The 24,635-nt window shown below is 40.3% G+C and overlaps 1 protein-coding gene across 1 annotated transcript in view; it reads left to right on the top strand.

Annotated features, from left to right (window-relative positions):
* Nucleotides 1–24,635, top strand: part of FBN1 (fibrillin 1) — a 259,408-nt gene that overhangs the window by 171,419 nt on the left and 63,354 nt on the right. Inside the window, exons 20-34 of the mRNA XM_062205862.1 lie at nt 114–233; nt 503–640; nt 2,200–2,250; nt 3,887–4,012; nt 6,037–6,264; nt 7,364–7,489; nt 7,616–7,744; nt 8,540–8,665; nt 8,776–8,901; nt 10,425–10,547; nt 11,668–11,793; nt 13,745–13,870; nt 20,484–20,606; nt 20,762–20,884; nt 22,609–22,734. Coding sequence (XP_062061846.1) covers nt 114–233; nt 503–640; nt 2,200–2,250; nt 3,887–4,012; nt 6,037–6,264; nt 7,364–7,489; nt 7,616–7,744; nt 8,540–8,665; nt 8,776–8,901; nt 10,425–10,547; nt 11,668–11,793; nt 13,745–13,870; nt 20,484–20,606; nt 20,762–20,884; nt 22,609–22,734 — 1,917 coding nt within the window. The remainder of the gene's footprint in view (nt 1–113; nt 234–502; nt 641–2,199; nt 2,251–3,886; nt 4,013–6,036; nt 6,265–7,363; nt 7,490–7,615; nt 7,745–8,539; nt 8,666–8,775; nt 8,902–10,424; nt 10,548–11,667; nt 11,794–13,744; nt 13,871–20,483; nt 20,607–20,761; nt 20,885–22,608; nt 22,735–24,635) is intronic.

Below are 24,635 nucleotides of genomic sequence, written 5' to 3'. Positions count from 1 at the left end.
CCAGCTTAGTTAAAATTCTGTGTTCCAAACGGCACTTGTGTATGCTTTGTAAGCCACTGATGGTATTTGCCTGACTAGCTGTTAGCAGTAATGCGGACCTGTTTTTGTTTCAGACATTGATGAATGTGAATCAAGTCCTTGCATTAATGGAGTCTGCAAGAACAGCCCAGGCTCTTTCATTTGTGAATGTTCTTCTGAAAGTACTTTGGATCCAACAAAAACCATCTGTATAGGTATTTATCTTACTGAGAATGATTTTTCTATGTTTATTAATGCTGGTATACTATAGTCAGCTTTTACTGCAAAAGAGTTGTATGAATGAACCTTAAAAATGATCAGGGAATATCACGACATTCTTAGAATTGTATTTATGAAAAAATAAAGTTTTTTAAAAAATGATCATTGTATGTTATTTCCATATGTTATCTTATAATTCCAATATGCATGTTTTAATTTTTGATATAAATTCCATTAACCCTGTTAATTATTATTCTTTTTACAGAAACCATCAAGGGTACTTGCTGGCAGACTGTCATTGATGGGCGGTGTGAGATCAACATCAATGGAGCCACCTTAAAGTCCCAGTGCTGCTCATCCCTCGGAGCTGCCTGGGGAAGCCCATGTACCATATGCCAAGTTGGTAAGAGGAACGGATGGCAAAATTCTTATGCCATTGCTCTGCTTGCTTTGCACAGAATGGGGAACCCAGTCCTTCTTTTTATTGGAAAATATCTAATTCAGATAACCTCAGTGAGACAAATAGAGCAGAAAATAAGGAAAATGTGAAAGAGAAGAATTGTATATGACTTAGTTAATTCTTTAAAAAAAAAAAAATACATTTAGCCGGTGCCGCGGCTCACTAGGCTAATCCTCCGCCTTGCGGCGCCGGCACACTGGGTTCTAGTCCCGGTCGGGGCACCGGATTCTGTCCCGGTTGCCCCTCTTCCAGGCCAGCTCTCTGCTGTGGCCAGGGAGTGCAGTGGAGGATGGCCCAAGTGCTTGGGCCCTGCATCCCATGGGAGACCAGGAGAAGCACCTGGCTCCTGCCATCGGATCAGTGCAGTGCGCCGATCGCAGCGCGCCAACCGCGGCGGCCATTGGAGGGTGAACCAATGGCAAAGGAAGACCTTTCTCTCTGTCTCTCTCTCTCTCACTGTCCACTCTGCCTGTCAAAAAAAAAATACATTTATTTATCTGAAAGAATTACAGAGAGAGGGAAAGATACAGAGAGAGAGAGAGAGAGATCCTCCATCCACTGGTTTACTCTTCAAGCGGCCACAACAGCCAGGGCTGGACCAGGCTGAAGCAAAGAGTCAGGAACTTCATCTGGATCTCCATGTAGGTGCAGGAGCCCAAGTACTTTGGTCATCTTCTGCTGCTTTCCCAGGCACATTAGCAGGGAGCTGGATTGGAAATGGAGCAGCTGGGACTCAAACCGGCACCCATATGGGATACTGGCACTGCAGCCAGCAACTTAGCGCACTATGCCACAGTACCAGCCTAAGTTAATTCTCCTCTATCTCCACACTGAAGTGTCGTTAGCTTGTGTCGCTTTGGGAAGTACCAATTCCTATAGGCTGTGTCTGTCTCTGGAGCCTCATAGTTAGGAGTCCTTAGCTTTTTATGTATGCAAATTTTCTTCCAAAAAAACTAATTGATGTAAAGGAACTAATATGCATGCCTTACCTTCATAAGGATTGCTGGTGAACTTCTAATCTTCTGGGGAGCTGCGGTTTGAGAGCCTTGCTCATGGCTTTGCTGATCGGGTGTTTGCATATGTAAACGTGTGTTCATTTGGTGTGAATGCTGCAGGGCAAGAGCTCTCCAAATGCTGGACTGTATTTTCCATATTCCTTTTACATAATCCTACCATGCGATTCCCATTTGCAGGCCAATAGTAAGAGAGATATCTATATTCAGTTTCCCTCGTAAGCTGTCACCTTTACATGATCTATGATGTATTTGTGTATCTTTTAGATATCTTTCAGGAATTGGGCTTTATCTGAGGAGACAATTCATTATTATTCTTTCTCACCTATGCAACCTCCAAAACACTTTGTTATCTCGTGCTTATTCACAGCAACAAAATCTAACTCATATTCCAGGTCTTGTTTCGTGTTTCTTACACTATGTCATAAGTACCAAGTCTGGATATTGTTATCTCAGATTTGTCGTGTTTTTTTTTTTTTTTCCCCACAGATCCCATATGTGGTAAAGGATACTCAAGAATTAAAGGAACACAATGTGAAGGTATTTCTGATTATTTATAAACCACACACTTCTGCGTGCATGAAGAATGCTCATGTTAACTTGGACTGGTCAAAATGATCATGTAACTTCACAGTGAGAAATATGCATGAGAGGAAAAAAAATAATGAGAACTGCAGAACAGATAGATATTAATTTCACAAGCATATCTCTGCCATTGCCAGAATCAGATGACTATGACCAAAGGACAGGATGACTAGGAGTGGTTTAAGCTGACCACACTCTAGAGCAGCTCTATTTCCAAAGTGCTAATTATCGATCAAAAGAGAAAAACAAACAGGAAGTTTTTATGAGACTGTAAAATCTGCATTTTTCTTGGTTTGCCTTGGGGTTTTGTTTGTTTGTTTGTTTGTTTCATGGTCATGGATAATTTGGAAGGATGCACTCTGTTGCCTCCTTGTTGGAAGTCTACGTGGATTCTCTCGGAGTCCCACATAGACATAGGTCATGGTGACTAACACAACCTGACATGACACAGCAGCTGAAAAATTTTAAAAACAGCAATTAGTCCCATATGTGGGATGAAATACAGTGTTTTCACTGTTAAAACAAAGAGGAACACTATAACCCCACCCAAGATCTTGCTTTCCAAATGATGACTGAGTCCTTTGGACCTTCTCTGGTCCAGACCACTGTTAATAACTTATTTGACCTCAGCAACACATTTTGGAGCATAAGTGGCCACAACAACAACAACAAAACCCTGAAAGGTAGAGTCTACACTCCCCAACCTCATTTAGATCTAGCTCTCTTCCAAGGAAAGATTTAGAAAAAATTTTTAAATGTTTCTGGCCTGGGAAGTTATTTATTATAAATAGAGACACAGTGTGTTTGAGTTTCTTAACTAATGCTCCCCCTTTTTTGGCATTAGCAAGTAAGTGCCTTTCTTTGGATTAACTCGATGATGAATATTTTTCCAAATTAAGCACAGAGAACATGCTGCTCTTCATTAAGTGAACTGGAAAGGATTGGTACCTTTGAGAGGGATGAGGCGGATGACGAGTAAATGAATATGAAAATCTTTTGATTCTCCTCAATCAATAGGGGACCACCAAGGCCTTGATCAAGCAGTCTGAGGCCACTGCTGAGTTAGCACTAGGTGCGCATTTTCTGAGACTTCTCAGCACTTCTGAAAAGAGACTCTTGACTGGCCCACATATTCTCAGATTGATCTTTTTCTAAGCTCGCCTTCAAGCCATTTCTTTGCTAGTTTGGAAGACTGGGTTTCTGTTTCTCCATTTATTTCCAGACTTCTGGTCTTATACAGCTATGTACATGGTCCCTGGGAAGCTTCCCTGAGATGTCCACAGTTAGCAGAGCTGTTCCCCAAGAGTTCACACCTGCTCCCTGTCTCTACAACCCAAAAGTTGCATCCTGAGACTGATGGAGAAACTCATATCTTTAGTAGTAGGTAGGCTCCGTCAGGTTTCTTTTCAGGCAACCCAGACATACTACAGCAATTATTTGGAGAAAAATTAGTTTTGTCCCTAAATAGGGATAAATTAGGTTCAAATTGGCCTTGCTGCTGTGAGAATAATTATGAATTCAGTAGTGGGATAAAATTGACTATTGTATAGATATGTTAACTTTTTAATATGTGCTTTTTAAAAATGTTTAGATATAGATGAATGTGAAGTGTTTCCAGGAGTGTGCAAAAATGGCCTGTGTGTGAATACTAGGGGCTCATTCAAGTGCCAGTGCCCCAGTGGAATGACTTTGGATGCCACCGGAAGGATCTGCCTTGGTAAATATTGAGCTCATGATTTTTCTGGTAGTCATGTCTGAAAGGTTAATAAAACTCAGTTAGCAAGGTAAATCTGGGCATTTGGTTCCAAGTACAGACACGTGTTTCCAAACTCAGCATGTCTCATGGGATTCATGGTGGGGCCCTGGACAAACAGCTTTCCAAAATCAAGCTTTGTATCTGTTCTTTATAGAAAGAATACAAAGCATGTTAGTAAGGAGCAATTTTAGTCCTTTATTATTATGTAACTCCCTTAAATCGCTGCCATCACAGTTAATATTCCAGAGGTCCTAACTAGGCCCCTAGAAAACCATGTACTGTAGGGTACAAAGTGGGAGCTGGGGAGAAGAACATTATTACCACTTAATGGGAAGCTCTGACCCCTGTTCTTCTAGGTAAGCCTTTCCATTGGATGAGAAAGGCAGGTGCTTGCTGGAAATACCTGTTTCAGAAGTCAAAATACCACTGCTGTGTATCTGGAAGAGCCCAGAGCTATTGGCATTGTCAGTCAGGGTTGGATTCTCCATAGCAAGTGCTAGTCCCCAACTTGGGACTTCAGGGCCAGTCATGTCATCCCTATGATATGGAAGAGAACCCTAGAATATAGAATAGAACTTTAGAACATAGAATCTATAATTCTTAGTCCTTGGAATAGATCCTACAGTCATACTTGTGGGTTCTAGAAGACTTATTCTGGTGTTGCTACTAATGTTTGACTGCCAGGGATATATACGTTGGACCCCTTGGACTTGTGGTTTCTGAGTCCATGACCCTGGCAATCATGCTCACTTATATTGTGTACCTGAAACTGTATTACTGTCAAAAGCATCCTTAGTGGAAACCTCTTCTAGGTGGTTTAAGAAGTGGGGTACAGTTAAAGGATTTTCATCAGTCACAAATTAGAACTGGCTGCTAGATGTAAAACTTTATGGCTTCTAGTGCAAGCATTGCAGAATGGAAGAATTTGAAAACTAGAGTCGTTGTAGCTAAAGATGTCAATTAATCCCATTCTGAGTCTGTTTCTTTGTTTAGGAGGAAACAGCATTTGTTGAAAACCTTCTTCCTGGTTCTTCAGTTGAAAGATACTCCAGTGTTTAATTTAGGATTCATTTAAACAATATCCATTTTAATATAGGTGATCTAAGTATAAAGTTTTCAGTAAGGTTTCTAATGCTAGCAGAAGCTCATGCATCTGAGGGAATAACAAATGATGGCATTGTGAAGGAAAAAGAGAAGAAAGATGGGTCTTGCATTTTAATTACACCGTATCAGTGTCAGGTGCGTAATCTCATTGAAGCTGCACAGCACCTCCTGAGAGATGGTGTGGCATCGGATAACAGATGTGGAGATTCAGGTTCAGGGATAATAATTTGTCCAAGACAAGCAACTTCGTTGTGCAACAGGACCAACATCCAGGTCTTCTGGCCAATGATTTGTTAGTCTTTCTACTACTCTTCCTCTCAATCCCACAAATTTGGGGTTGGGGCTGGAAGAGTCTCTGTGTATCCCCAAAACTGTGCACATAAGCATATGTATTGGAAAAGAAGAGTGAGTAGCCCATTCTGTGCTGTGTCTCATCTCCAACCTCAAGCAGGGCAGCCTTCATTCTGGAGTTCACCATTTCCTCTCTCCAAATATTAATGAGGTCTGAGGAAAAAGCAGGTGATTGAGCCTGTGTTGCTTTCAGCTAGAGGGAAGTGGCCGAGCGTCCCAGACTGTGTGCATGGGTGGTGGGCGTGTTTGTCCAGGATGAAGCACTGTGGGACTTGTTTGAATGCTGCACTTCCTGCAGAAATATCAGAAAGTAGAAAGGGAGCTTGTCCCAAGTAGGGGACGTAAATATGGGCTGGCAAAAAGCAGTGAGTCTATATTAGACAAGAATAACCACCACCTCGTACATGAATTCCACGTTAATACAGATATCGACAATTATCATGTTTCTCATACTTTGCCCAACAAAAGTTGGCAGTTGGGGGCTGAGAAAACAGCAGCTCTCCTCAGCCTCCCTCTGTTTCTTGGGACAGACATCCGCCTGGAGACCTGCTACCTGAGGTACGACGATGAGGAGTGCACACTGCCTGTGGCCGGCCGTCACCGCATGGACGCCTGCTGCTGCTCCGTAGGGGCGGCCTGGGGTACTGAGGAATGCGAAGAGTGTCCTATGAGAAACACCCCTGAATACGAGGAGCTCTGTCCCAGAGGACCTGGCTTTGCCACAAAAGAAATTACAAATGGGAAACCTTTCTTCAAAGGTAAACTGTTGTCAGCAGTTGGTTGTTCAGAATTCTAGTGATAGAGTGGCCTTAGCTTGGGTTCCCATACAGTTTTGTGTTTGGCTGCTCAGGCTCGCACACTGTCTCTCATGTCGACCTGGACCTTGTTATTCTAACTTCATATCTAAATCAACTTATAAAAATGGGAAATAAGCATATCGATATTATTTATTTATCTCTGAACAAAAATATAGACTTTATTTATTTATTTTGCTGAGTATTTGGTTCAAGGATCCCCAGGGATTGAAGTTGTTCTGTCTGGAGAGATAGTCTCTAGATGGCTGTCTTAAATGTCTCTTAAGCATATTCAAAGGAACTTGAGTAATTTGCTTCCAAAGGCTGTGGCAATCCTTACCACTGAAGGTTTGGTCAATGTTCCTAAGATTTGATCTGCCAATTCCATGTGTCTTGGCATTATCTAGAAATGAACCTCTGTTTTTGGGCCTCAGGTCTTGCTTTGAAAAGACTCCTTTAAGGAGAAACTTAGCTGATATGTTACATATTTGCAGTCCTCTGCAAGAAACTATTTGCATTATGTTAATGAAACCTTAATGGTAGGTGATATTGAGAAAACATCTTTTAAAATAGCACAAATTATTTGCAAATAATTTACATTTTAAATAACATCTTGGAAGTTCTTATAAGAATGTTTATGTATCTATAAGCATGAAAATCATTAAGTGATCATTTCATTTTGCTGTACATTTAGTTGGTTGCTTTGGGGGCAATCTGTTTTAAACATCTGTGCATTTTAAGGATAAACTCTAGTAATTTAAAATAGTTGTTCATGCCATTCAGTAAATCATTGTTAAGTTTTCATTATGTGTAAGGCCCTGTGCTGGGCCCTAAAAGTCCAAGTAAACACACTCTTTGCTTCTCTAACAGTGCTTTCTAAAATGTAGATATCAAAATGGCTGGAAATGTTTGCCAAGTCCTATTTCTCATGGATCAGTTCTTTGAAACAAGTATTGCCAAGATGTTAAATCAAGACCCTCCAACCTTCTGGGTTTAAATAGTGGGCACTGAGCCCTCCTTGTTGTTTGCTCATAAGCTTTCCCCCATTTTCTTTTGCTTAAAGATATCAATGAGTGCAAGATGATACCCAGCCTCTGTACCCATGGCAAGTGCAGAAACACCATTGGAAGCTTTAAATGCAGATGCGACAGTGGTTTTGCTCTTGATTCTGAAGAAAGGAACTGCACAGGTGGGTGGACAGGCCTCAGGGGGCAGGGGAGGGGATGTCCTTTAATATTCTTCATTTTTGCTGTGCTGATACCAGGATTAAGGCGGCCCTAACACTCACTTGCTGCCACTTGCTCCTTCTGTGCAGACATCGACGAATGTCGCATATCTCCCGACCTCTGTGGCCGAGGCCAGTGTGTGAACACTCCAGGGGACTTTGAATGCAAGTGTGACGAAGGCTATGAAAGTGGGTTCATGATGATGAAGAACTGCATGGGTGAGTCTCTGGCCGTTTGGTCACTGTGGGAAGAAAAGGATTCCCAGAAGCTTGAGGTTCTCACTGCTGCCCTGGAGTGACCAGTGCATCGGTAACTGGTCTGCAGCAGAGGGAGACTGACGTGCCCAAGGAATGAGAGAGTTCATGCTGTGGGGCTATGGGTGACCTTGGAGACAAGTTGTGGGTCCTTGAGAAATGAGCTTTAGCACCTAGAGTAGCCAACCTAGGGAAGGGAGAACCTTTCGAGTGTAAACTGTAGAAGTCCCATGACAAGGTTTTTGTCCAACATTTCTAGGACAGGAGATTGATGAAGCTGATTGCCTTAGGTCAGGTTTCCTAGAAACAAAGTCCAAAGTGGGGATTCTTGCAAAAGTGGTTTTTGATTTTGTCTTTGTTGTTTTTTTGTGAGAGAGTATTCTCAGGAGGTATCTATCAGGAAGTGAGGGAAGAAGGGCGAGGCAAAGGAAGAAAATAAGCTAAGAGCTCGGCCGCGTTTCAGTCTTCCTCTGACCCCACAGGGAGCTCTGAGAGTATGAATGGTGCCAGAGTTGTGCTGCCATGTGAAGGAAGAGGTCAAGGCTTAATGCTCCTATGTTATTTCCATTGATCGTTGGTCTTAGGAGAAGGATACAGTCAATTATGTGAGGCATTTCAGAGGGAGGTGGATAGATATCTCCAAGAAGGAGCCCGAAAGTCCTTAGCAGCCAAGACTCAATGGGGAATGGCTGCTCTGCCCTGGCCAAGGGGATCAGAGCACCACAGATATCTTCAGTATGTGTCCTTTCCACATTGCAGATATTGATGAGTGTCAGAGAGATCCTCTGCTGTGCCGAGGAGGCGTGTGTATAAACACGGAGGGAAGTTACCGCTGTGAGTGCCCGCCCGGCCATCAGCTGGCCCCGAACATCTCCGCATGTATCGGTAAGAGGGAGGCTCTCAAACCTCTGGCTTGGCTTAAGTTGCTTGGCTCCTGTCTGTGCCAGAGTCAGACTCTTATGCTTGTATGTTTGCTCCTCTTATTCTCTAAACAGATATCAACGAGTGTGAGCTGAGCGCGAACCTCTGCCCCAATGGCCGCTGTGTGAACCTCATGGGGAAGTATCAGTGTGCCTGCAACCCTGGTTATCATTCAACTCCTGATAGGCTGTTTTGTGTTGGTAAGTTTTACATTTAATTTTATATTTTCTTTCATTTAGTCGCTTTCTAAAAATGCCCAAGCAGAACTCTGAATTCTGCATTCATCACTAATTACTTCTACTTGATCTTTCTTGTTTCTCTGTAAGTAAAATTATTTTGTTAGTGCCTCACAATCTTTGGCTCTCACTTTCCTTGTCTAAAGAATGAGATAAAAGAAGGATATAGAAAGTTTAAGCTCTAACAGGTATAATTTGACCCATGCTGTTTTGAATAATAAACAGCAGTATATGCTTTGCTTATGCACATGCATAATAGGAAGAGAAATTAGCCAATGATAACAACTAACCATCAGAAATAAAGTAACCAGGTGACTCGTGGGAAAGACAAAGCATAGGGTGAGATCTTTGCTGGTAGAGGATTTAATTCAGGTAGAAGATTTCAAAAAATGGCTCTTGGAAAGAACACCATGGAATGTTCATACCTTACATTGAAGTAGAGATCATGCCTGGCACTCCTTGAAGATAGGTTTTTGTGGGACAAGCATTTTGCTTTGTGGTTGGCCTTCGGTAGATTTAGTCGTGCTGTGAAGAGTGGCACAAGAAAACCCTGTGGCTTTATTGTGCCCAAAGTCAAAGTGAAACTTTGCAGAAACTGCCAGTTTTTGCCTGGTTTGGGGTGTACACCATGTGGAACTGCCAAGTCTCACATGGTTTCCACTCAAAACCATAAATAAGCCCAAATTCTTCTGAAACATGGCCCGGGACAACTCAAAACTGCAACTCAGGTCCTTGAAAAAAATTGGAACATCAGCCAACCAAACCGAATTTCAAGTCTGTAACCAAATCAAGAGGATTTCACCCCGTGTCTGTGATCATAATTGGGATGTGTTCTCCTAGCACATGCTACTTCTGCACAGGAGACGTCACACTGTGAATTGTGTAATTAATTCTTCATTTGTCTTTCCTGCTTCAGTGTGACCATGAAAGCAGGGGTAATGATGGTCTCATTCATTGCTTCATTCTCATCTTTAGCACATCACAGATGTATAGTTAATGAGTTCATATTTGTTGAGGTAATCAATGACTTCTAGTTTCCCTAGGATTTTTTTTTAATCTTTATTTGACCTATGCCTGAAAACATGAATATGTGTGATGATAATAGAGAAGAAGGAGTCCCAGTTCACCTTGTGTTACTATAACAGAATGTGAGACTGAGTAATCTATAGTGAACAGAACTGTATTGGCTCACATTCTGGAAGCTCAGTAGTCCAACATCAAGGTGCAAACGTCTGGCATGAGCCCTCTTGTTGTGCCATCATGTGTTAGAAGACGAGAGGGTGAGAAAGAGAAAAAGGGGGCTGAAGTCAGCTTTGTATAACAGCACCCATCCCACCAACAAGGCTGGGGCTCTCGGTTCCTATTCACCTCTTAACGATTCCACCTCTTAATACTGTTTATAATGGCAATGAAATTTCACCATGAATTTTGGAGAAGGTGGACATTCAGACTGTACCAGAAGGTGATGTTGTGTTCATTTCTCTTAGACATTGATGAATGCAGCATCATGAATGGTGGTTGTGAAACCTTCTGCACAAACTCTGAGGGCAGCTATGAATGTAGCTGTCAGCCAGGATTCGCACTCATGCCTGACCAGAGATCATGTACCGGTGAGTAGATTTTAGCTTTCTATTAAAACTATAAACAGCAGATCCCTAAGGAGTCCCTAAGTGGTTGAGGACTGAGCCTTTCGTGTCAGACAGTGTTGGATTCAAATCCTTGTTTGTCACGTATGTTAACTGTGTGTCCTGGATCAAGATACTTGGGTTCTGATTCCTCATCCATAAAATGGGGTTGAGACTGCTTGTGTGGAAGATTTGCAGAGTAACTGCCACACAATAAGTAGTGTTATAAATATATGGTCCTCATTGATTAGAATTTTAAAGAGTTTGATTTGGGGGCCTCATTAACTGCTACACCGGGTATGTTTCTTGGACCAACAGCATCAGCCTCAGCTGAGAATTTTCTAAAAGTGCAAAATCTCGGGATCCATTCTAGTTCTGTTGCATCAGAAACGATGGATCTCTGGCACGGATCTTTATAATCTGTGTGTGTTCACGAGCCGTGCAAACGACTTGCATGATGCTAAAATAAGAGACCCACGGGTCTACGTGAAAATTCCTGTTACTTCACCCTGGACTGAAAGAGTCATGCAGCCATGAGATATAAAGTGGGGTAGTATAGGTTTTAATTATGGCTCAGATTAAAAAGACAATTTTTTCCCAATTTTTTTCATCTGACCTAGAAAAATGTTCCTGAAATCTCTAGATATAAATGAGGCTATAAAAATTAAATATTGAAAATAGATATTTTTATTGAAAGTGTATTTGAGTAGATCTGTTTATTATAAGAAATTTCTACCTAAAATATCTGTAAAACAGAAGATGATAGGCCTTAGGCATTCATCAGTTGATAAGGATAATGATCAGATTCATAATCACTTTTTAATCTTAAATTCATATGAGAGGAAATTTCTAATTAAATAATAGACTTTTAAGGGGTTAGAACCTTGACCTTGAAGAGTATTTGTGAATCTTGAAAATGGTTCTCTCCATTTTTACCACGGATAACCTGATGGGATAATTTTTGTAAAGCTTCAGTTAGTCTTATACAAGTTGAGGGTTAGTCTTATACAAGTTGGCTGAGTTTGACGTGGGTCAGCTCATGTTTCCTCACTGAATAATGGGCCCAGTATCAACAGCTTGTGATTGCTGATGTCATTCTTTGCAGACATTGACGAATGCGAAGATAACCCCAATATCTGTGATGGTGGTCAGTGTACAAACATACCTGGAGAGTACAGGTGCTTGTGTTACGATGGATTCATGGCATCTGAAGACATGAAAACTTGTGTCGGTAAGCAAAGAAGACAAAACTTTCCAACTTATCTGGTCATTCACAAGTATTGCTAAATTAGATAAAGGTTAGTTTCTTTAGTTGATTTTTGGGCATTATACTCATATTTTAGAGCCAGCATTCTGAAGAGAAACTTTCATACAACTGTGATATAATATTCTTGTCAGATATAGAGGATTGAGCTAACTATTGGTTAAGTCCACAGGGATATTTCTTTTATGTCTGTCCACTGAATTCTTCATCTGCTGCGACTAGAGTTTAGGCACTAAAAATGCTTGACTAAAGTAAGATTTGTCTCGACGAGAATGCAGTACACTCTGGAATTGCTTATATTTGTCTTGGATAGTTTCTATTGCTATCCCTTCAAATTTGTTAAACATTGATGCTGCAGCATTTAATCTGCTTTTAATATCATCCAAGATATTTTGCATCTCAGACGTTGTACTTTCGTCTCTAAAAGTCTGATCTGGGTTTTTTCCCGTATCTTCTGTGTCTTTATTTAATATGTATGTTCAATCATTTCTCCAGCCTTTTGAACACAATGGAATGTAGTTTTAATGTCCTCATCACTAATTATATCACTTATACTGCTTCTTGGTTCATTTCAATAAATTGACTTTCTTCCTCATTATGTATCATGTTTTCCTGCTTCACTGAATTCCTGGTAATTTTTGACTGGATGCCAGACATTGTAAATTTTACCTTACTAGGTGCTGGGTACTTTTGTATTCCTAGAGGTGTTCTTGAGCTCTGTTCTGGAATACAGATAAGTTACTTAGGAACAGAGTGATCCTTTCAAAGTGTGGCTTTTAAGCTGTTTAGCAGCAGTTAATCTAGGGCTAGTTTTCACTCTACTGATGAGGTAAGGCCCGTCAAGATACTCTGCCCACTGTGAATTAGGTTTTCCAGTCTGGTTGATGGGAACAGGCACAAGTCCAGGCCTTCCATGAACCCTGAAGATTATCTTCTGTAATCTGTTTGGTTGTGCTTTCCCCACTCTCATGTAGTTTGTTTCCTCACATGAATGTGCAGATCACCATTCATCTAAATATTTGAGGGTGACCTAATGCAGATCTCTGGAACTTTCCATGCAATTCTCTTCTGCCCTTTATTCTGCCATACGAACTCCGGCTGCCATGGTCTTCCAGGATTTGTTCCATCTCCCTAGCTCAGAGACATGGCCTGTTTCCATTGCCATGAATTTAAAACTCCTCCATATAAGTAATCTGGAGCAATTATAGGCTTGCCTAGTTTGCTTTCTTTCTTTTTTCCTTTCTTTCAGGTATCGCTATCTTTTGTTGCCTAATGTTCAATGTCTAGAAAACCATGCTTCTTCTCTTACTTCCTGTCCAATTTTTTAGTTGTTTCAGGTGACAAAGTAATTTCAATCCAATATTATTTCATCTTGGTCAGACTGAGAGAGAGTCTACAATGGATTATATTTAAATTTTATCACATTTCTGTCTTCTGAAAACCTTTACTGAAAATCTGTGAAGTCCTAGAAATTAAAATGAATGTCATAAAATTTTTTTCAATTTGGGAAAGAAGTGAAGATAGTAACTACTTGCCTTACTGCTACCAGTTCGTCTATCCTTTATTCTAAAATAGGAAAACAAAATCAGTAGCTTCAAGCAACTGAACTAAAATTTTCATCTTATAACAGAATATACTGTTTTAGAAAAAATTTCTAGACTGTCTTATAAATGGACTTTATGCTCAATATGGATTCTATCAATTTATTTGATTACCTGGCACTCTGCCTGTGGGTCAAAAAAAAAAAAAAAAAAAAAAAAAGTCGGCATGATTAGCCAGAAATACAGAAAGCAAACATAAGTTGAGCTCTTTAGCTGTATTTTTTCTGAATGAGAGCATTTCCCTTTTCTAATTTATTTGTCAGTTATTTTATCTTTAGGAAAAGTGTTTAATGATATCCAATAACTATGTTTTACAGATGTCAATGAATGTGACCTGAATCCAAATATCTGCCTCAGTGGAACCTGTGAAAACACAAAAGGCTCATTTATTTGCCACTGTGACATGGGCTATTCAGGCAAGAAAGGAAAAACTGGCTGCACAGGTGTGTTTTTTTCAAACTGAACGATAATATGTTAAAAGGTTAGGAGCCTGCTACTGTAACCATAGATTAAGACAAGTTTTAAAGCTGTTAACATTTTAACTGCATAATAAAGCATTCTGTGTAACATTGTTCATTAATTTAGCTTCCACTTCTTTTAAATTTATCATCCTTTATAGTGGATCCAAGTTGAGGATATTTTCCCCTTTACCTGTAAAGAAAAGACATATTGAATAAATGATCACCGTGAAGAACACAGTTTGTAAAATCAGAAATCACATTTTCATTCCAAAGCACTGAGCATTCTGATTACCAGAAGTTCACATCCATTTGTTAATGCAAGACTTTCCCAACGTTTACTTAAGGTTTTATAACTGAAATTACTATTTAAAGAAACATATTTTACGATTCTTGTGTTTTATTAGTTCTCACCATCTTCCAGGCCCTTAATACTAGTACTTTTGATGTATTACGTTACATTAGCCTAAATAAATATTTTTTCCATGGGACTAAACAAATCTTACAAAATGATGATTGAGCTACTTGCAAATTTGTTTTTTCTGATTCAAACAGTACTTGAGAAGGTCTTTTCACAATTTTGTAGCAGACTATCCTATGAAATGTCAAATAAAAGAAGTCACTCTGGGGCAATGACTTCATTTTCTTAAGTGTTTAGTAGATATTCCACACATGAGACAATGACACGAAGTCTATGGAATAACAATAAAGCTTTACTAAAGTTGCTTATATTAATGTAATGATTATGGCCTGGAACATAATTAAGAACATAGTGGACATTGGGGTGAGCTAGAATGAAGTCACTGAAAATTTTGTTACAAATAACAGACTTTAATTCCAAAAGCCAGTTTGACAAGTTATTTTTTAAAAGATTTATTTATTTATTGGAAAGGCAAAGTTACAGAGAAAGAGGAATAGACAGAGAGAGGTATCTTACATCTACTGGCTCACTCCCCAGATAGCCACAGTTGTTGGAGCTGGGCCAGGCCGAAGGTAGGTCTTTCAGGTCTCCCACGTGGGTACAGGGGCCTAAGCACTTGGGCCACCCTCAGCTGCTTTCCCAGGCGCGTTAGCAGGAAAGTGGATCTGAAGCAGAGCAGCCAAGACTCAAACTGGTGCCCATATGGGATGCTGGCATCGCAGGTGGTAGCTTTTACCTGCTATGCCACAAGGCTGGCCCCTGGCAAGTTTTTGTGATTTAATATTAAAGTGTTGTCTGATTGGTAATGTGGTAAATATACAGATCTTCCTTTTAATTGTATCAGCCTATTTCAAGAAGACTCCAACATGTCTTTGTTAGTGCCAATAATGCTGTTTTCAAATTAACTGACACATAGGATAATGGCTGTAATTGTAATATTGGTTCAGAAATGACAGATAATAGCCAAATTCTGATAAGAAGCATGAAGCTGGAGTGATTTCCTGCTTACTATATTAGTGAAGCCTGGTAGCGGGTGCCTTCTGGTCAATGGCAGGGTTCAAACTCTCAACTCCCCCATGTAGCCTTGCATGGGCAAGCAATGTTAGTTCTGTATGCCTATGGTTCAAGCTTTATTTTTCACTTCAGTGTAAATACAGGACTTTATAAGGGATGGTGGTCTGGCACTAATGAAGAGAAAGGTAGGATTGCTTCATATTGAATCGTCGGTGATATGGGATGCTGGCCTCACAAGCAGGGCTTAACCTCTGCACCACAACTCTGGCCCTGAAATCAGTTTTAAAAAATAAAACTTCACTCTGTTTATTAAAAAGCTTGTTTTTCATAACTGAATTTGTGCATATGACTACTGATGACGAGAGCTGTGCACTATATATTAAATGAGATGATATCATTTTTACATTATCGACAGCAGCCTTTTTAATTAGTCATGAGAACAAAAACATTTGAGGTCAAGGAAACACTTCTTCCAGAGGACAACACCTGCCTCCCATTCGTTCAAATTGCAGCCTACAGTGCTTTTTCAACTTGGAAAAATCCAAATAGGCCTGTAGGAAAAAAGATTGAAATTTTGTCCCCTTCAATATCACAGTAACAAGGTGTGTGATGGTCTCATCTAAAGAAGAGGAACCTTGAATTTTATTCCTAGTTCTTTCACTGACTGATCAGGGACAAATCATCAGGATGCTTTGCAATGACTCAGATGTTCCCTTGGGCATAGAAACACTGCAGTGACCTATGGAAGGAGGGGCTACATGTGAGAGAGAAAAAAAGAAGAAGAAAAGAGACCCTCAGTCAATACTGTCACTAAACCAAGGGCATTCCAACAGAATGGAAATTAAATTAGAGCTGGCGCAAAGTTCAGTAGACTTCAAATCAGGGCCAAAGATTTTTCTAATCCCATGCAACTCAAGCTCTTCTTGCCTGATTTTCTTTTAAAATTATTGTCATTCACAACTTAGAATACCATCAGGTCACCTTGGTGATGGTCAAATTAAACCCAAGTGTTTATAATGTTCCAGGCAACTAATGTAAATAGAGATATGTATCTTGCCTGATTGGACAAGCAAACTGCACAACAAATAACAACACGAACAGACTTGGAAATGTGTTTTGATAATAGGCAAAAGAAATGAATCTGCTTATTTTATTTATTCAGAACGATTTTTTTAAAGGATGAGTACCCTGTAAAAGAATCATAAAACTATGTATGCTATTTCATAAAGAGGAACTTTGTTTCATGAGAACTGAAAAAGGTCCTCTGGGCTCCATTACAACTTTGTCTAAATATTTCAGCTCCCTTGTCATTACTGATTGTTTCCATTTTAACAAATAAACATGTTTTCCCCCCAATCACTTTAGCAGTATTCAGAATCCACCCACTGACTTACATTCCCAAGCCCACACAGATGCTAAGGTTTCTTTTTTTCTCCTTAAGCTTTGTCCAAAGTGTGGGCATTGCTAAGGGAATGCTTGATTTAATGGAGAGAATATGTGTTTGCTTGAAACCTACAACTCAGCTTTTCTATCCTTGGCTTACAATCTTTCTGTGACCCAATGCAAGGTTTCCTCTGCTCACTCTATACAGTTGTGACTGGAGGAAGGAAAATTAGGTGCATTCCAGGTGCCACCCTTCGTGGGCCTTGGTTTTAACAAACTAATTTGTGAGAACACGCCCCTCATCATGTGCTCAGTTAGCAAATAAAGCGGAGCCTTAAATGGGGAAAAAAAAAAAAAAATCAGGGTTGTTTTCCATTAAAGTAGTAAAATTTCAGCGTAGTTTCCATTTCTCATACTGTCTGGTTCCTTTGACATGAGAAATGTTTCTGATGGGCCTTAGTCCATGAGAGAGACCCGTATACTTCAACAATCAGCAGTCAGCAAGAATTTGTGTTCATTTCCTTCTAGTTTCTTATCACTACCAATTCGCCCCCACTGGCTGACAGCCTATGAAAACTCCATGGGTGTTCAGTTAATAATCTTGGCTCAAATTTGGATCCAAGTTAAGATATCCAAGTAGCCTGCATGATTGGCCTTTCCATTCATTGTTTTACCTTCTTTCCCCATGCCTAATCCTGGAGATTACACAGTATACCAGCCCTGCCAGACTAAGGTCCACAGGATAGATTCCCAGATTGTGGGAAGGCAGGTGCTTGTGTGGGTGATAGAGCCTCTTGCTGTATGATTGCAAATGGAGGCCCCGATAACTCAAAGCACAGGTCAACCTCAGATGGCAGATTCAGGGGGACTTACACAGAACCTGTGTGCAGAGTCCGCCCGTCCCACACCCTTGCCCTTCCAAGGAGCTGTAAGAACTTTGAATCTTTGTGATGGAGAATCGGTGGGGTTAAGGAGGTTGCAGTGTCAGCCTTAAATTTGAATGTCTTTGCTTTTCTTGGCTTATACTTGTTCGTAATCTTAAAAGGAATTTTCTGTCTGGAGCAAACTTGTTGGGGAAACAGAACATTTGTACAGAAAGAGATGTTCTTGGCAAGCGTGTGCTGTTTCCTTCACATTATTGAACAGTGTTTCGATACAGCATTTTTGTTTGCTTGTTTTCCTTATGGCTCAGTTTCCCTTTCTGTTTGCTTTTATGATGAAGTTCAGGCCTAGGCCCCGTTCTGGCAAGCAGTCGACGACTGAGTGATGGCTGGTGCATGCATGCACATTCGCACACATGCAAACACCTTTCATTCAGAAAGTCTCTACTCTTTAGGACCTCTCTGGGTCTCATTAATTCACTTGTTACTGACGGTGCAAGGTGTTGAGGTCAGGACTTACACAAATATTCACAAAACACAGCATTGGTTATTGGCTCCTGACTTACTCCCTCCTCATACCTCAGAGCACATAATACACAGTCTCTTGTAAATAAATTTTTTTCATCCTCAAGGCATTGTAGCAACATTGAAAATATTTTTGTGATTTAGAAATTTATATTTGCATATTCTTAATGAATAGAAGGGAGTCTCTCCTTACAAATGATCATTTTCTAAATTACAAGATTAAATATGGAAGGTAAAAGCCTGATGAAAATTAGGACACTTTTGGTTATTAGAAAATTAGAAATAAAATGATTATAAAATTACTAGAATGATCCTCTGATGAATCTTTGAAAATTTTGCTTTAGTAAAAGGGATTTGTGAATATTACTATGAGTCTGTTAGTATTCACCAACATGTAGAGAAACCTGCAAATAACATTCAGAGTCAAGTCCTGATGTGATGAAATAACGGAGCTCAACTAGGCAGCCACGCCCCCAGCGAGAGAATGCCAATCAGCAAATAGCAGATCTTGGTTCCAGGTGGTCCTGGCTCTGTCACTTGCTCACTGTGGGGCCTGACCTCCATGTCCTCCTCCGAGAAACAAAATTGAAAGAGGAGTTCAAAGTTGTTTCTACTTGGAAAGTTTCTGATTTGATAGCCTCTGGAGGCTCCGACTCATTCTATTTGGTGGAGGCTCACCGTTTCCGCTTAGAATGATTTGCCAGAAATCGTGACAAATGAGAGAGGATAATTAAGGCAGGACCCTACACAAGTAATGGTATGTATCATTACCTGTGAGGGGAGTCATTATTGAGTAACAGAGAAGTGTCCACACCCTGCTTGGGAACACCTGTTCCATGAAGTTTGGTTGGGCATAAGAAGGTCTATTTTTGTAGATCCTCAGGCCTACTCACCACAGTCATTCTGGGGTTGGTCTTCTTCCTTATTTCCTTGGAATGTGCCAGACTCCATTATTCAGTTGTTGAGTCACAAGTTCTAAAGCTATGTGCTTCCCTTGTCCTGCCTTAATAACCCAACAGGTTTATATGGTTCCAGGGTTACATTAAAATGAACCTATGCAGTATGTTGTAACTGTAAGGACATATATCCAGGCATGTTTTTGTTGTATGATGATTGGTAATATTACACAATTTGTTGTAGGAGAAATCTGCCGTTATTAAATTTTGTATTTACTTTAGAAGGTATGAGGAAGCCAAAGATCCCAGGGCTCTTTCAGCATTTCAGATGGAATGCTGGGCAAACAGCATGTTTCCAAACACTTTCAAATCATTTAATTGGGCTTCTTACATAAAAAAAAGGGATAAACATAAGTTGATTGCCCAGTTTCTTTCTTATGCCACTATTCAAGTGATCACTGGAAATCCTTGAAACATTTTGTCAAAATTATCTTTTTTGACCTAAATTTTGTGTTAGATACAGGTTTCTCTGTCAACCCTTAGTATCATATGTATGAGTTCTTATTAGTTAATGACAAAATTGATTATGAATGTAACCCATTATATAATGGTTAATTTCAGGAAACAAAACATATTTCATTTTATTTTCTGTAACATTTTTATACTATAGAATCTATCTTGGCTGAACTTGGAAATGGAATGTTCGTGAATAGAGAATTGGGGACAATTTTGACCAATGACTCCTAATTCTGACAAATTAACCCACTGGGTTGATTTGAGTTTTACATGAAATATTCCAGAAGGCTTGACTCTCCAATGTGCTAGGACTCCAAGAATTTAGAGAATGTACTATTCACACATTGGCTTAAGGAATATTTTCTGTAAACATTTAAAATAACAATACCTAAAATAAAACTTTTATAGAAATAAAGCAGAAATGATAAAATATTTTAGTATTAAGAATAAAATAAAATGGGGCTGGTGCTGTGGTGCAGTAGGTTAAAACCTCGTTAGGGGCGCCAGCATCCCATATATGCTCAAGTTCAAGACCTGGCTGCTCCACTTCTGATCTAGCTCCCTGCTAGTATGCCTAAGAAAGCAGCAGTTGATGGCCCAAGTGCTTGAGCCCCTGAACCCACATAGGAGACCCAGAAGAAGCTCCTGGCTCCTGGCTTCAGCCTGGCCCAGCCATGGCTGTTGCAGCCATCTGGAGAATGAACCTGCAGATGGAAGACTGCATACTTATATTATAATATGGAAAACAGAGTTAATAATAAGAAATACTAGCTTATGGTTATTACTTTATAAATTAAAAATCAAAGTTGATCAAAATAGTTAAAGCTTATATATGGATGCTAAACCAATCTATATATTGTGAAAGTGTGATGGCAGATCAATTTTTGAATATTGCTAAATTACTTTGAAAACTGGCAGGCATTTGTGTTGAGCATTTTCTAAACCACTTGCTATTTTTCCAGACATCAATGAATGTGAAATTGGAGCACACAACTGTGGCAGACATGCCGTATGTACCAACACAGCAGGAAGCTTCAAATGTAGCTGCAGTCCTGGATGGATTGGAGATGGGGTTAAGTGCACTGGTGAGTTGGAAAATAGCAGAGACCGCCACCATGAATTATCATGTAGATGTATGGACTATGAGAATATTAATTCTGTAAAGTCATATTTAATTTGTGTATTACTGATTTTAAATGCCACGCTTTCTGCTAATAATGATGTAACCTATGTCTTTAAGATCTGGATGAGTGCTCCAATGGAACCCACATGTGCAGCCAACATGCAGACTGCAAGAACACCATGGGATCCTACCGCTGTCTCTGTAAGGAAGGATACACTGGTGATGGCTTCACCTGTACAGGTAGGTTGGTCTTCGCAACAAACGTGTAAATGGTAGCTAGGAAAGCAAGATGTCCCACATCTTTCAGACCATCAAACCATTTTCTTGAAGTCTGCATCAGTTAACAGAGAAGAATGTTATGTATCTGAAACTAGATCTCTGTGGAATGGAAATTTGGAGCCACGTGAACCAGGGAACCTCAGAAATGACTACACACAAACACACACACACACCCTCTCTATATAACGATGCCATTAGTTCAAGCCAAATAGTACTTCCCTTTGTTTTCCTTAGTCTTTATGTTTTGTACCTATTTCTCACCAGTGACTTGCTTTCCATAGCAAACCTTGCTGTTGGGAACTATGTAAGGGAATGGAGTTAGATGTTCTGACTCAAAAGGACAATGTATATTTTTCTCCCTCTAGACATCATTATCATCATTATTCCATAATGGCATAAGGATTTTTAAATTTTATTTACTTCTAGCTTTATAATATGTTATTAAATTTCTTCTTGGCTCTAATAGTTATAGAAAGAATGTGAACTGCTACCAATATTTAGATATATGTTGACATATGTGATTGTTTAGATTATTTATATACTTACTGTGTGTATATACACTGATAGCACTTTTTAAAAATACACTTATTTACTTTATTTGAAATACAAAGTTTCAGAGAGAAAGAGGAAGACAGAGATCTTACACACCCTGGTTCATTCCCCAAATGGCCAGGGCTGGGCCAAACCAAAACTAGGAGCCTGGAACTTCATCCAGCTCTCCCACGAGGGTGGCAGGGGCCCAAGTACTTGAGACATCTTCCACTGGTTTCCCAGGCGAGCTGGATTGGAAGCCAAGCGGCCAGGATTTGAACCAGCTTTCCGATATGGGATGCCAGTGTCACAAGCAACAAACAGCATAACTTGCTGCACTGCAATGCTGGCCCTACTGATAGAACTTTATATGTCAGGGCCTCAGGATTCAATAAAATAGTGAGAGCCATTATTCACTGGCTGTTGGGTAGCATAACTGCTCATATACATTAAAGTGTTAATTTCTCCTGAGCACTTTGCTAATTAGATGTCAGTTAAGCAAGAAACAGACTAGGGCCCCTTAAATGATTTATGAGGAATTTCTTTTTTCACTGACTAAAAGTTTTACCACAGCTGAAATTATTTTTTTGCCTAACTCAGTGATGTTTTCCTATTACAAACCTTCCACTTCTTTTGAGGAAATAGTTGAATTCCATGTGTTAGGCAGGTATGGTTCATGTGTTTGATGTGTACTGCCTGTAATCTCCTAAAGTGAACACTAGGTAGAGATTAAGCAGTCAGGAAGTCTTCCCTCTTCTATAGTAGCCATTTCTTGTGTGGCCCCTCTGAGCTGAGCCTGCAGCTGGAATGATTGGCACAAACCGGGATGTGTTAGTTCCTGTTGTGGATGCATTCTCCATCGGGATGACCCGTCTTGAGACGGTCTCAGCTTGAATGGTTCACTTAGCTTAGTCTCCACTTTACAGCACCAGGGATAATTTAGCTTTCAGGACTCAGGCTCTGAACCGCATGTCCATGGCATACCCGGTACTGACACTCACAAGAGAAAAACAAACGAGTTTAAGTGTATCAGATACAGCTTATGACCAAACACTGCTGCCCCCAGGGGGTTGACCGTTGGAGAAGTCGTAGAGTGGGGACCTGGGAAGGTCCTCCCTAAGCAAAGAGCGGCTTGTGTTTCTTTCCGCCTGCAGACCTGGATGAGTGCTCTGAGAACCTGAATCTCTGTGGCAACGGGCAGTGCCTCAACGCCCCAGGAGGATACCGCTGTGAATGCGACATGGGCTTCGTGCCCAGCGCCGACGGGAAGGCCTGTGAAGGTAATGAACGGATGCGGAAGGTGACGGGAGCCTTACAGGGCTTAATGAGATTAGCTTATTTAAACACTTGGATGCTTTTTTAAAAATCCAGGTGTGATTTGGCTGCACATCTAAGCTGGCCCGTTCAGTTGGTGGAGGGGTCTCCAGCTGGACCAGTTCCCTTGGTGCAGAGAAAAGGTCAGCTCTCTGGCCACAAGCGGCATGTCCAGTCTTGGCCAGATGGTCTCCAGAGCGGCACCATTTGGCCACAGCAGAGAAAGAATAATCAAGTGTGGTTAACTCCCTGCGACCCATTTATTCCTACAGCTGGGGAAAAGGACCCAAGGGTTGGCCGCCTGATATCCCTTTGAAGGATCATCTTTAAATATGGAAACGCAGCTGTTCATCTCTGCTATGGTTTGGTTTCTACAAATAAAGACTTTAAAATAACAGCAGAGCAGATAGATAGTCTTCTCCACATGCAGGAGAGCACCCTGGATATGTCTGACGATGTTCTCCCAATGTCTGGCATATTTGAACACGGAACAATGCTTTGCAGATCTGTTCAGTAGGGGACCCTTTGGGATAATGCCATATGTCATGGCATCTCTCAGTTAAGGCTGTGTCTTTCTGTGAAGTGTTGGTCAGGCAGGAAGAGCCCTGGGCTACCGATGGCGAAGGATGGGTCTCACTAGGAAAAATCACATTTTTACCCATGCTTGTTAAACTCAAGTGCATTCTCCTTCATTGGAAAGAGTTACTGCCTGCAGGGCACTAGAAAGATTTTGGTGGAAATAAACAAACAATAACAATTGACAGAAGTTCATCTAAAATCTTGATTAATATGTTAGCTAATAGTTGTTCCTTGCTAGCAAGACATGAACTCAGAATCAATCTCTAGCTACAATATGTATACTAATTCCCTCCTATATTTTTGTGTAAGTACGTTTTCACTCTTCTGGAACCATTGAGTTTCCTTTAAACAGTTTATATTAAACACGAAGAGTTTGATATAAAATTTCTCTGGGACAAGAAACCAGATTATGCTCTTAATCATGTGCCTAATGCCTTGTTTACTTTTGTTCACTTTCAATATCCAAGGAAAACAGGTATTGTGCCACCTCTGGTAGCATAAATAGCCACAGTGAAGGTTTTGCTTCTCTTTGAGCTATAAGGGAAAGTTTTGTTTGTTTGTTTGTTCTTAATATAAATCATTGCTGGCAGAATGTTCATGGCTATTTTAAGCCAGTTTGAAAATGTGCCCGTGTGTCAGTTGCACAAGCAGAATGTTCACATGAGGTAGGCACGAGGCCTGGAAGAAGTATTTGTATTTGCAGTTTTCATATCTCCATCAACAATAGCAAGCAAGCCTTATTACTAGGGTCTTACAAGTGATTAGGAATATTATCACAAAGACCTTGTGGTTCTTAAAGTTTAAGGGTGGAAGCGAGGGAAGGATGGAGAGTACAGTGGGAAGTATCATTATATTCTTAAAACTGTATCTATGAAATACATAAAATCTGTTCACTTTATGTAAATGAATTTTAAAAATATAAAATAAAAATGTAACACACAACAAAGGCAGGGACTATATAGACAAAAACAACTGAAGAATTTACTCCAATGTGGCCACGTTTCTTTTTTGTTTATTTTAAATGAGCCTTTTTTTTTTTAAATTTATTTATTTACTTGAAAGTCAGAGTTATACACAGAGAGAAGGAGAGGCAGAGAGAGAGAGAGAGAGAGAGAGAAAGGTCTTCCATCCACTGGTTCACTCCCCAGTTGACTGCAATGGCCAGAGCTGAGTCAATCTGAAGCCAGGAGCCAGGAGCCAGGAGCCATCTCCAGGTCTCCCACACAGGTGCAAGGGCCCCCGAACTTGGGTCTTCTTCTATTGCTTTCTCAGGCCACAGCAGAGAGCT

This window comes from Lepus europaeus, chromosome 11, assembly GCF_033115175.1.
Source record: "Lepus europaeus isolate LE1 chromosome 11, mLepTim1.pri, whole genome shotgun sequence".
Classification (NCBI taxonomy): Eukaryota; Metazoa; Chordata; class Mammalia; order Lagomorpha; family Leporidae; genus Lepus; species Lepus europaeus.
This window is presented reverse-complemented; position numbering and strand designations above follow the sequence as displayed.